This window comes from Aethalodelphis obliquidens, unplaced genomic scaffold, assembly GCF_003676395.1.
Source record: "Aethalodelphis obliquidens isolate GAN/ISIS:26980383/991018 unplaced genomic scaffold, ASM367639v1 scaffold10, whole genome shotgun sequence".
Lineage (NCBI taxonomy): Eukaryota > Metazoa > Chordata > Mammalia > Artiodactyla > Delphinidae > Aethalodelphis > Aethalodelphis obliquidens.
The window spans coordinates 43,762,808-43,775,110 of NW_020837954.1; the positions used below are offsets into that span (position 1 = coordinate 43,762,808).

Sequence of the window (12,303 nt, forward strand, 5' to 3'; positions counted from 1 at the left end):
AACACAGCTTTTTAACGTGCAGGATAAACTGTCAGAATTTAAGAAGTGGTGTAAATGGCTCAGTCTCCTAGCTTGTTTCTCAACATTTGACTTTCCTCACCAGAGAGAAAAGAGTGAAACATTCGTCCGTCTAACTTTTTAAATTGTAGTAAAAAACACGTAACATAAAATTTACCATTTTAACACAATTTTAAGTGTTCTATTCAGTAGTGTTAAGTATATTTACATTGTTGTGGAATTCATTTCCAGGACCTTTTCATTCTGCAAAACTGAAACTCTACACCCATTAAACACCAACTCTTCACTCTCTCTCCCACCAGCCCGTGGCAGCCATCATTCTGCTTTCTATTTCTATGAATTTGACTACTTTAGATACCTCATATAAGTGGAATCATCCAGTATTTTGCCTTTTTGTTACTGGCTTATTTCACTTAGCATACTGTTCTCAAGGTTCATCCGTGCAGCAGCATGCGACAAGAGTTCATTCCTTTAGGGCTTCCCTGGTGGCGCAGTGGTTGAGAGTCCGCCTGCCGATGCAGGGGACACGGGTTCGTGCCCTGGTCCGGGAAGATCCCACATGCCGCGGAGCGGCTGGGTCCGTGAGCCAGGCCCGCTGAGCCTGTGCTCTGCAACGGGAGAGGCCACAACAGTGAGAGGCCCGCGTACTGCAAAAAAAGAAAAAAAAAAAAGAGTTCATGCCTTTTAATGTTGAATAATGCATCATACATATAGACCACATTTTGTTTATCTATTCGTCCATTCATAGACACTGCTTTGCTTCCATCTCTTGGCTATTGTGCGTAATGCTGCTGTGTACATGACTGTCCAGATATCTTTTTGAGATCCTGCAGTTTATTCAAGATTCGATTTATTCTTTGGAATAAATACCCAGAAGTGGAATTGCTAGATCATATGGTAATTCCATTTTTAATATTTTTGAGGAACCACCATACTGTTTTCATAGAGGCTGCATCATTTTACTGTCCCACCAACAGCGTACAGAGGTTCCAATTTCTCCACACCGATGCCAACACTTGTTATTTTCTGTCCTTTTTTTTTTTTTCTGGTTAATTGATAGTAGCCATCCTAATGGGTATGTGGTAATATTTAATTGTAGTTTTCATTTACATTTCTATTCATCCAACTTCTAAGAGGATTGATCTTATGTAAAGTATCTAACATAGTTCTTAGTAAGGAGGCTTAATACAATTTTGGGGGCTATGTTTGATCTGAATATCTAGAGCTCTCTGACAGCTGTTAACACTTCCTGCCATTCAGGGCTGTATAATTGAGAGTTAAGATTTTTTTTTAACTTCTTGCAAATAAGGTGACAAACAGCCTTGATGTGGAACTTGACCTATTGATAAGGCATCCATTAATGAGAAGAATGTAGATCATGTCTTTGTAAAAGATGAAAGCTAATATACTCTTTTTCTAATATGAAAACCTTTTTATCGCTATTAAAATTTTAGCTCTCTTTTCTAACTATAAAAGAAATACATGCTTATTACCAAAAAATCAAGAAAATACAGTAAAACGTAAGTTTACATTTGGAATACAACACATATTGTACGTGTACAGTTAATGTTGCTGCCTGTAGCTGTAGTTTTTACTGTTACATTCCATTGGTAACTAGTCTGCCGTTTTCCATTTTCCTTTTGATTTTCAATTGAGGTTCCCCCCCCACCCCCAGTTTTTGGTAAAAGTCTTATGCTGCGAGTGTAAGAGTTTCTTTCATTTTTATGCTTATGAGAGAAATTGCTGGATCTTGGGTGATGTATCTATCAATTTATGTTTCTACTAGCAGTTTACAAGAGGTCTGGTTGTCCATACTTAATTTTGTCTGATTTCTTAATTTTTGTTCATTAAGATGGGTGTTAATGATACATTGTTGAGGTTTTACATTTTATTTTGCTCATTACTGATGAAGTTGAACATGTTTTCATGTTGTTTTTATTGGCTATTTATATTTTTCTGTGTAAGTTCTGTCTGTTGTCCTTTATTTTCATTGGTCTGCCTCTTTGTTATTGATTTTGAAGGAATTCTTTATATTTATTCTTTATATAATATACATATTATATATATACACATACATATATAAATATATACATATTGCTATATACAGTGATACATGCTTTTAAAATAATTAATTTCATGGAAAGTCATTTTATTTTAAATACAGCAGTGTGTACATGTCAATCCCAAACTCCCAATCTATCCCTCCACCCCACTCTTCCCCCCTGGTAACCATAAATTGGTTTTCTAAGTCTGTGAGTTTGTTTCTGTTTTGTAAGTAAGTTCATTTGTATCTTTTTTTTTTAGATTCAGCATATAAGTGATATCATATGATATTTGTCTTTCTCTGTCTGACTTCACTTAGTATGATAATCTCCAGGTCCACCCATGTTGCTGCAAACGGTATTATTTCATTCTTTTAAACGGCTGAGTAATACTGTATAAATGTACAATATTACTTGTATATATGTACCACATCTTTATCCATTCATCTGTCGATGGACATTTAGGTTGCTTCCATGTCTTGGCTGTTGTAAACAGTGATGCAGTGAACATTGAGGTGCATGTATTTTTCTGAACTATGGTTTTCTTCAGATATATGCTAAGGAGTGGGATTGCTGGATCATACAGTAGCTCTGTTTTTAGTCTGGAAATGAGGGTGTTGAACTAAATGATCTCCAAGAATTCCAGTTCTTAAGTGAACATATCCTATGGAAATCAGCATCATGCAGAACTTCTATAAATATTCTAAGCAGTGTATGTGTTTGTATGTATTTATGTGCATGTTTACTTTGAAATTTTTGTCAATTTGTGTGTGTGTGTTTCTGTTTGGAAAAAGTTTTTCAGGGAACTGTTTTTTTTTGCAATGAATGTTAGATTTATTAAAGCTATAAATTAACAGAATTTTAAACTCAACTCTTTACAAATTGAACACATTTTAACAATCATTTTTAAGAGATTCAGTTTTTTCATGTAGCTTAAGATCCCTTGAATTTAAATTGCATTTATAAATTTTAAGTAAATTATGTAAATTAACAAATCTTTGGAGTACTTAACTCTTCTAAACCTGATATTTATGGATTTTGTAAGATTTTAAATACATTTTATAAGCCTAGATCTGTTATTCAATGACATTTTAAATTGAAATCACCAGTGTAATTTTTTAGATACACCAATATGAAGGGCTTCTTAATCTAAGCATTTAAAAATACCAAATAGGACTTCTCTGGTGGTGCAGTGCTTAAGCATCCGCCTGCCAATTCAGGAGGCACAGGTTCGATCCCTGGTCTGGGAAGATCCTACATGTCGCAGAGCAGCTAAGCCCATGTGCTGCAACTACTGAGCTTGTGCTCTAGAACCCGCGAACCACAACTACTGAAGTCTGTGCGCCTAGAGCCTGTGCTCCGCAACAAGAGAAGCCACCACAGTGAGAAGCCCATGCACCGCAATGAAGAGTAGCCCCCGCTCGCCGCAACTAGAGAAAGTTGCAGCGATGAAGACCCAACGCAGCCAAAAATAAATAAAATTAAAAAATAAAAATACCAAATATTTACCTATTATGCCTGCACTCAACCCAAAAGTATTAAACTTTAGGCTTGATTTACTTTCTTTTCCCACCTCCCAGTTCCAACCCACACTGTTTCCCTCTCTCTACCTCCCAAATAACTGTCTTATTTTTTAAACTTTTATCATATCTGTCTTTGAAACCTCCCTGGTTCATTAGAACCTTTTCAATTTCACCTTCTCAAGCGATTTGAGGATATCTTTCCAAGTAAATTTAGAGCCATGTTCTCAGATTACTGAGGTGGAACCTTATGAAAATATGTGAAATCTAGAGCTGTAAACACCTGGGATGATTTTTTTCTCATGAAAAGGGGCATAACTTGAGCCTAGTTTTATAGGCTTTGCTAACAGTGACTCTGAGTCATGCCTTCCAAGTGGGGTGTTCTCCAGCCTGCCAGCCCTGGACTCATGTCCACATCACTGAATTCTCAGGTATGATGGGTGTGCAGTCCCCATGCCCAGGATGCTTCTGACTTATTTCAATAAATCTATTTATTGCTTGATTCTATTCTGTATTCTTTTATTCGTTTTATTTGACAGGTTACAATTTTTCAGTATTTTAAGCATTTAAGTATTTTAAAATAAAACATTTGGATTTTGAATGTCCCCCATGTCTTATCTGGTTTTATAGTCATAGTTCTAAGGTTATTCTCATAAGTTTTAACTTGGGATTTTCTAGAACACAAAGTTTATATCCTAAAAAAAAGTTACAGGGAGCACATAAGTTACAGATTATGTGTATTTGGAGCACAACCCTGTCTTATTCACATATTATATAATGTGATACCTTAACTCTCTACTTGTATTATAAGCTTTTTGGCATGGACTTTTGTAACAGTGCTGTCCAGTGGACATATATTGTAAGCCACATATGTAATTTAAAACTTTTCTAGTAGCTACATTAAAAATAAAAGTAACAGATGAAATTAACTTTAATAATATATTTTATTTAACCCAGTATAATCTAAATATATTTCAACATGTAATCAGTATAAAAATTGAGATATTTTGCATTCTTTTTTTCATACTGAATTTTCAAAATCCAGTGTTATTTTATTCTTAGTGCACATCTCAATTCAGGCTAACCACATTTCAAACACTCAATAGCCACACGTAGCAAGTGGCTACTGTATTGGGTGGTGCTGTCTTATACTTTTACAACTTAGTGCTAGGAACACAATTGTTGCTTTGTGTGAGAATGTGTGTGTTTATTATTTTAGTTACAGATTTCTCTCATTGAATAAAGTATAAGATATTTTAAAATTCCTATCTTTATTTTCTTTCTCTTTAAGGCCCTTCCTTCTTCCATGATTATAGTAGCAGTCTATTGTCCTGTGATAGCTGCTGTTTTCATTGTTCTGAAGATGGTCAACTATCGACTCCACAGAGCACTTGATGCTGGAGAGATTGTAGATAGGAACACAAATGATTTCACAGATCAGCGAGCCAGAGCTGAGCAAGGCAACTGTTCAACAAGGAGAAAAGACAGCAATGGCCCAAGGTAAGGAAACCCATGCCACTCAGTTTGTAACGATGTACAGTGATGCATGTGTACAATGATGTGATTATTGTGTCATGCCTGTTCTGTTTACCTGGTTTTAAGGCAGTGGTAGATCTTACCACTGTTGATACAGTGACAAGTGTGATTGTCACATTAGACCACAGCAAAGCTGACTGGCTATCTGGGGATAAATCAGTATCCTTGGCCTTGTTAATAAATAACATTTTAGAACAATAATAGTCATAATAGTGTAATAGTTATTCATACCAAAGACCAAAACCAATGGAAAACAGGTTAAAGAAGTAATAAAACATGGCTTTATAAATCTAAACATTTATTTTTATACATATAAATAAAATGTGTATATATATCTTAAGCAAACTGTGATAATATTTTACTTGACATTTATAATCTACAGTTTTCATTTTATCCATTGTAAATTTTTTTCAATTTTATGTTCTTACCTTAGAAACTTAGCTGTTCCTTCCCTAGATCTTAGCATGACTGACTTCCTAGGTTTCAACTCTGTGTAGCTGTCACCCCTTCCTGGAGGCATTCCTGGAGGCTGTCTCAGCTAAAATAGTCCCCTACTGCCCTCAGTCACATTCTATCCCATTACCTTGGCCTCACCCACTTTCTCTTTCTGACAGAGGGATTTATTTATCATAGTCAAAAGGTTATAGTGACTTTATAGAAATAATAGGTGTCCCTAATATAATTTTTAAACAGTTGCTATATGAGCACTTGACATTTTTAAGCTCATACAGTCGTCAAAAACAATTCTATGAGATGGTTGCTGTTATCATCCCTGATTTGCAGATGTGGAAAGTGAGGTGAGAAAGATCAAATAATCTAGGCTGTCAAGCTCTGGAGGCGAGGCCATGCTTTTAACCACTATGCCATGTTTCCAGTCAGTATAATATGAAATATTTCAGGTTCAAGATATAAATAATATCACTAAAAGTGGGTACTCAATATCTATTAAGACAGGTAATGTTTCTGTATATTCTCCAGTGCACTGAAAACCTTCATCCTTTTTGTTACATTTTCCTCCATCCCTAACATGATTACCCTGTTTGTTCATTGAACAGATATTTTACCTTATAATAATTTTGTTAATAGCATAAATCACTATCTGAAATTATCTTCCTTAATCATTTGTTTGCATTTATAAGCTTTCTGAAGGCAGGGCCTTGTTTTTCTTACAAACTATTATATTCCCAGGTTCCAGAACAGTGTCTTGCACTGATAGGTACTCAGGAAATACTTTGAACTACTGAAAATACTATTTCTGTGATAGTATTTTTTTGTTTGTTTCTTTGTTTTTTTATACAGCAGGTTCTTATTAGTCATCAATTTTATACACATAAGTGTATACATGTCAATTCCAATGGCCCAGTTCAGCACACCACCATCCCCACCCCCCCTGTGGTTTTCCCCCCTTGGTGTCCATATGTTTGTTCTCTACAACTGTGTCTCAACTTCTGCCCTGCAAACCGGCTCATCTGTACCATTTTTATAGGTTACACATACATGCGTTAATATACAATATTTGTTTTTCTCTTTCTGACTTACTTTACTCTGTATGACAGTCTCTAGATCCATCCACGTGTCAACAGATGACTCAATTTCGTACCTTTTTATGGCTGAGTAATATTCCATTGTATATATGTACCACAACTTCTTTATCCATTCATCTGTCGATGGGGATTTAGCTTGCTTCCATGACCTGGCTATTGTAAATAGTGCTGCAATGAACATTGGGGTGCATGTGTCTTTTTGAATTATGGTTTTCTCTGGATATATGCCCAGTAGTGGGATTGCTGGATCACATGGTACTTCTATTCTTAGTTTTTTAAGGAACCTCCATACTGTTCTCCATAGTGGCTGTATCAATTTATATTCCCACCAACAGTGTAAGAGGCTTCCTTTTTCTCCACACCCTCTCCAGCATTTGTTTGTAGATTTTCTGATGATGCCCATTCTAACTGGTGTGAGGTGATACCTCATTGTAGTTTTGATTTGCATTTCTCTAATAATTAGTGATGTTGAGCAGCTTTTCATGTGCCTCTTGGCCATCTGTATGTCTTCTTTGGAGAAGTGTCTATTTAGGTCTTCTGCCCATTTTTGGATTGGGTTGTTTGTTTCTTTAATATTGAGCTGCATGAGCTGTTTATATATTTTGGAGATTAATCCGTTGTCTGTTGATTCATTTGCAAATATTTTCTCCCATTCTGAGGGTTGTCTTTTTTTTTTTTTTTTTTTTTTTTAACATCTTTATTGGGGTATAATTGCTTTACAATGGTGTGTTAGTTTCTGCTTTATAACAAAGTGAATCAGTCATACATAAACATATGTTCCCATATGTCTTCCCTGTTGCGTCTCCCTCCCTCCCACCCTCCCCATCCCACCCCTCCAGGCTGTCACAAAGCACCGAGCCAATATCCCTGTGCCATGCGGCTACTTCCCACTAGCTATCTACCTTACTGCGTTTGTTAGTGTGTATATGCCCATGACTCTCTCTCGCCCTGTCACAGCTCACCCTTCCCCCTCCCCATAACCTCAAGTCCGTTCTCTAAGAGGTCTGCGTCTTTATTCCTGCTTTACCCCTAGGTTCTTCATGACATTTTTTTCTTAAATTCCATATATATGTGTTAGCATACGGTATTTGTCTTTTTCTTTCTGACTTACTTCACTCTGTATGACAGACTCTAGGTCTATCCACCTCATTACAAATAGCTCAATTTCGTTTCTTTTTATGGCTGAGTAATATTCCATTGTATATATGTGCCACATCTTCTTTATCCATTCATCCGATGATGGGCACTTAGGTTGTTTCCATCTCCGGGCTATTGTAAATAGAGCTGCAATGAACATTTTGGTACATGACTCTTTTTGAATTTTGGTTTCCTCAGGGTATATGCCCAGTAGTGGGATTGCTGGGTCATATGGTAGTTCTATTTGTAGTTTTTTAAGGAACCTCCATACTGTTCTCCATAGTGGCTGAACCAATTCACATTCCCACCAGCAGTGCAAGAGGGTTCCCTTTTCTCCACACCCTCTCCAGCATTTATTGTTTCTAGATTTTTTGATGATGGCCATTCTGACTGGTGTGAGATGATATCTCATTGTAGTTTTGATTTGCATTTCTCTAATGATTAATGATGTTGAGCATTCTTTCATGTGTTTGTTGGCAGTCTGTATATCTTCTTTGGAGAAATGTCTATTTAGGTCTTCTGCCCATTTTTGGATTGGGTTGTTTGTTTTCTTGTTATTGAGCTGCATGAGCTGCTTGTAAATTTTGGAGATTAATCCTTTGTCGGTTGCTTCATTTGCAAATATTTTCTCCCATTCTGAGGGTTGTCTTTTGGTCTTGTTTATGGTTTCCTTTGCTGTGCAAAAGCTTTGCAGTTTCATTAGGTCCGATTTGTTTATTTTTGTTTTTATTTCCATTACTCTAGGAGGTGGATCAAAAAAGATCTTGCTGTGATTTATGTCAAAGAGTGTTCTTCCTGTGTTTTTCTCTAAGAGTTTTATAGTGTCCGGTCTTTTACATTTAGGTCTCTAATCCATTTTGAGTTTATTTTTGTGTATGGTGTTAGGGAGTGTTCTAATTTCATTCTTTTACATGTAGCAGTCCAGTTTTCCCAGCACCACTTTTGAAGAGACTGTCTTTTCTCCATTGTATATCTTTGCCTCCTTTGTCACAGATTAGTTGACCATAGGTGTGTGGGTTTATCTCTGGGCTTTCTATCTTGTTCCATTGATCTATGTTTCTGTTTTTGTGCCAGTACCACATTGTCTCGATTACTGTATCTTTGTAATATAGTCTGAAGTCAGGGAGTCTGATTCCTCCAGCTCCGTTTTTTTCCCTCAAGACTGCTTTGGCTATTCGGGGTCTTTTGTGTCTCCATACAAATTTTAAGATGATTTGTTCTACTTCCGAAAAAAATGCCATTGGTAATTTGATAGCAATTGCATTGAATCTGTAGATTGCTTTGGGTAGTCTAGTCATTTTCACAATATTGGTTCTTCCAATCCAAAAACATGGTGTATCTCTCCATCTGTTGGTATCATCTTTAATTTCTTTCATCAGTGTCTTATTGTTTTCTGCATACAGGTCTTTTGTCTCCCTAAGTAAGGAGACAAAAGACCTACCTAGAGAGACAAAAGGTAGGTAAAATACCTACAATTCCTAGGTATTTTATTATTTTTGTTGCAATGGTAAATGAGAGCGTTTCCTGAATTTCTCTTTCAGATTTTTCATCATTAGTGTATAGGAATGCCAGAGATTTCTGTGCATTAATTTTGTATCCTGCAACTTTACCAAATTCATTGATTAGCTCTAGTAGTTTTCTGGTGACATTTTTAGAACTCTCTGTGTATAGTATCATGTCATCTGCAAGTAGTGACAGTTTTACTTCTTCTTTTCCAATTTGTATTCCTTTTATTTCTTTTTCTTCTCTGACTGCCATGACTAGGACTTCCAAAACTTTGTTGAATAATAATGGTGAGAGTGGACATCCTTGTCTTGTTCCTGATCTTAGAGGAAATGCTTTCAATTTTTCACCATTGAGAATGATGTTTGCTGTGGGTTGTTTGTATATGGCCTTTGTTATGTTGAGGTAGGTTCCCTCTGTGCCCACTTTCTGGAGAGTTTTTATCATAAATGGGTGTTGAATTTTGTCAAAAGTTTTTTCTGCATCTATTGAGATGATCATATGGTTTTTATTCTTCAATTTGTTAATATGGTGTATCACATTGATTGATTTGCGTATATTGAAGAATCCTTGCATCCCTGGGATAAATCCCACTTGATCATGGTGTATGATCCTTTAAATGTGTTGTTGGATTCCGTTTGCTAGTATTTTGTGTGGATTTTTGCATCTATGTTCATCAGTGATATTGGTCTGTAATTTTCTTTTTTTGTAGTATCTTTGTCTGGTTTTGGTATCAGGGCGATGGTGACCTCATAGAATGAGTTTGGGAGTGTTCCTTCCTCTGCAATTTTTTGAAGAGTTTGAGAAGGATGGGTGTTAGCTCTTCTCTAAATGTTTCATAGAATTCACCTGTGAAGCCATCTGGTCCTGGACTTCTGTTTGTTGGAAGATTTTTAATCACAGTTTCAATTTCATTACTTGTGATTGGTCTGTTCATATTTTCTATTTCTTCCTGGTTCGTTCTGGGAAGGTTACACCTTTCTAAGAATTTGTCCATTTCTTCCAGGTTGTCCATTTTATTGGCATAGAGTTGCTTGTAGTAGTCTCTTAGGATGCCTTGTATTTCTGTGGTGTCTGTTGTAACTTTTCCTTTTTTATTTCTAATTTTATTGATTTGAGTCCTCTCCCTCTTTTTCTTGATGACTTTGGCTAATGGTTTATCAGTTTTGTTTCTCTTCGCGAAGAACCAGCTTTTAGTTTTATTAATCTTTGCTATTGTTTTCTTTGTTTCTATTTCATTTATTTCTGCTCTGATCTTTATGATTTCTTTCCTTCTGCTAACTTTGGGTTTGGTTTGTCCTTCTTTCTCTAGTTCCTTTAGGTGTAAGGTTAGATTGTTTAGTTGAGATTTTTCTTGTTTCTTGAGGTAGGCTTGTATAGTTATAAACTTCCCTCTTAGAACTGCTTTTGCTACATCCCATAGGTTTTGGATCGTCATGTTTTCATTGTCATTTGTCTCTAGGTATTTTTTGATTTCCTCTTTGCTTTCCTCAGTGATCTCTTCGTTATTTAGTAGCGTATTGTTTAGCTTCCATGTGTTTGTGTGTTTTACGTTTTTTTCCCTGTAATTCATTTCTAATCTCATAGCACTGTGGTCAGAAAAGATTCTTGATATGATTTCAATTTCCTTAAATTTACTGAGGCTTTATTTGTGACCTAAGATGTGATCTATCCTGGAGAATGTTCTGTGCACACTTGAGAAGAAAGTGTAATCTGCTGTTTTTGGATGGAATGTCCTATAAATATCAATTAAATCTATCTGGTGTATTGTGTCATTTAAAGCTTGTATTTCCTTATGAATTTTCTGTTTGGATGATCTGTCCATTGGTGTAAGTGAGGTGTTAAAGTCCCCCACTATTATTGTGTTACTGTTGATTTCCTCTTTTATAGCTTTTACCAGCTGCCTTTTGTATTGAGGTGCTCCTATGTTGGGTGCAAATATATTTATAATTGTTATATCTTCTTGGATTGATCCCTTGATCATTATGTAGTGTCCTTCCTGTCTCTTGTAACATTCTCTATTTTAAAGTCTATTTTATCTCATATGAGTATAGCTACTCCAGCTTTCTTTTGATTTCCATTTGCATGGAATATCTTTTTCCATCCCCTCACTTTCAGTCTGTATGTGTCCCTAGGTCTGTAGTGGGTCTCTTGTTTACAGCATATATATGGGTTTTGTTTTTGTATCCATTCAGCAAGCCTGTGCCTTTTGGTTGGAGCATTTAATCCTTTCATGTTTAAGGTAATTATCAATATGTATGTTCCTATGACCATTTTCTTAATTGTTTTGGGTTTGTTTTTGTAGGTCTTTTTCTTCTCTTGTGTTTCCCACTTAGAGAAGTTCCTTTAACATGTGTTGTAGAGCTGGTTTGGTGGTGCTGAATTCTCTTAGCTTTTGTTTGTGTGTAAAGCTTTTGATTTCTCCATCGAATCTGAATGGGATCCTTGTCTTGTAGAGTAATATTGGTTGTAGGTTCTTCCCTTTCATCACTTTAAGTATATCATGCCCCTCCCTTCTGGCTTGTAGAGTTTCTGCTGAGAAATCAGCTGTTAACCTTACAGGAGTTCCCTTGTATGTTATTTGTCATTTTTCCCTTGCTGCTTTTAATAATTTTTCTTTGTCTTTAATTTTTGCCAATTTGATTACTATGTGTCTGGGCGTGTTTCTCCTTGGGTTTATCTTGTATGGAACTCGCTGTGCTTCCTGGACTTGGGTGGCTATTTCCTTTCCCATGTAAGGGAAGTTTTTGAGTATAATCTCTTCAAATATTTTCTCGGGTCCTTTCTCTCTCTCTTCTCCTTCTGGGATCCCTATAATGCTAATGTTGTTGTGTTTAATGTTGTCCCAGAGGTTTCTTGGGCTGTCTTAATTTCTTTTCATTCTTTTTTCTTTATTCTGTTCTGTAGCAGTGACATCCACCATTCTGTCTTCCAGGTCACTTATCCATTCTTCTCTCTCAGTTATTCTGCTATTGATTCCATCTAGTGTAGTTTTCATTTCAG

The 12,303-nt window shown here is 36.0% G+C and overlaps 1 protein-coding gene across 7 annotated transcripts in view; it reads left to right on the plus strand.

Moving 5' to 3' along the window:
• Nucleotides 1–12,303, plus strand: part of PCNX1 (pecanex 1) — a 171,179-nt gene that overhangs the window by 26,571 nt on the left and 132,305 nt on the right. For all 7 annotated transcript variants that reach the window (XM_027111644.1, XM_027111647.1, XM_027111646.1 and 4 more), the window contains exon 2: nt 4,872–5,080. In XM_027111644.1, the coding sequence (XP_026967445.1) occupies nt 4,872–5,080 (209 nt within the window). The remainder of the gene's footprint in view (nt 1–4,871; nt 5,081–12,303) is intronic.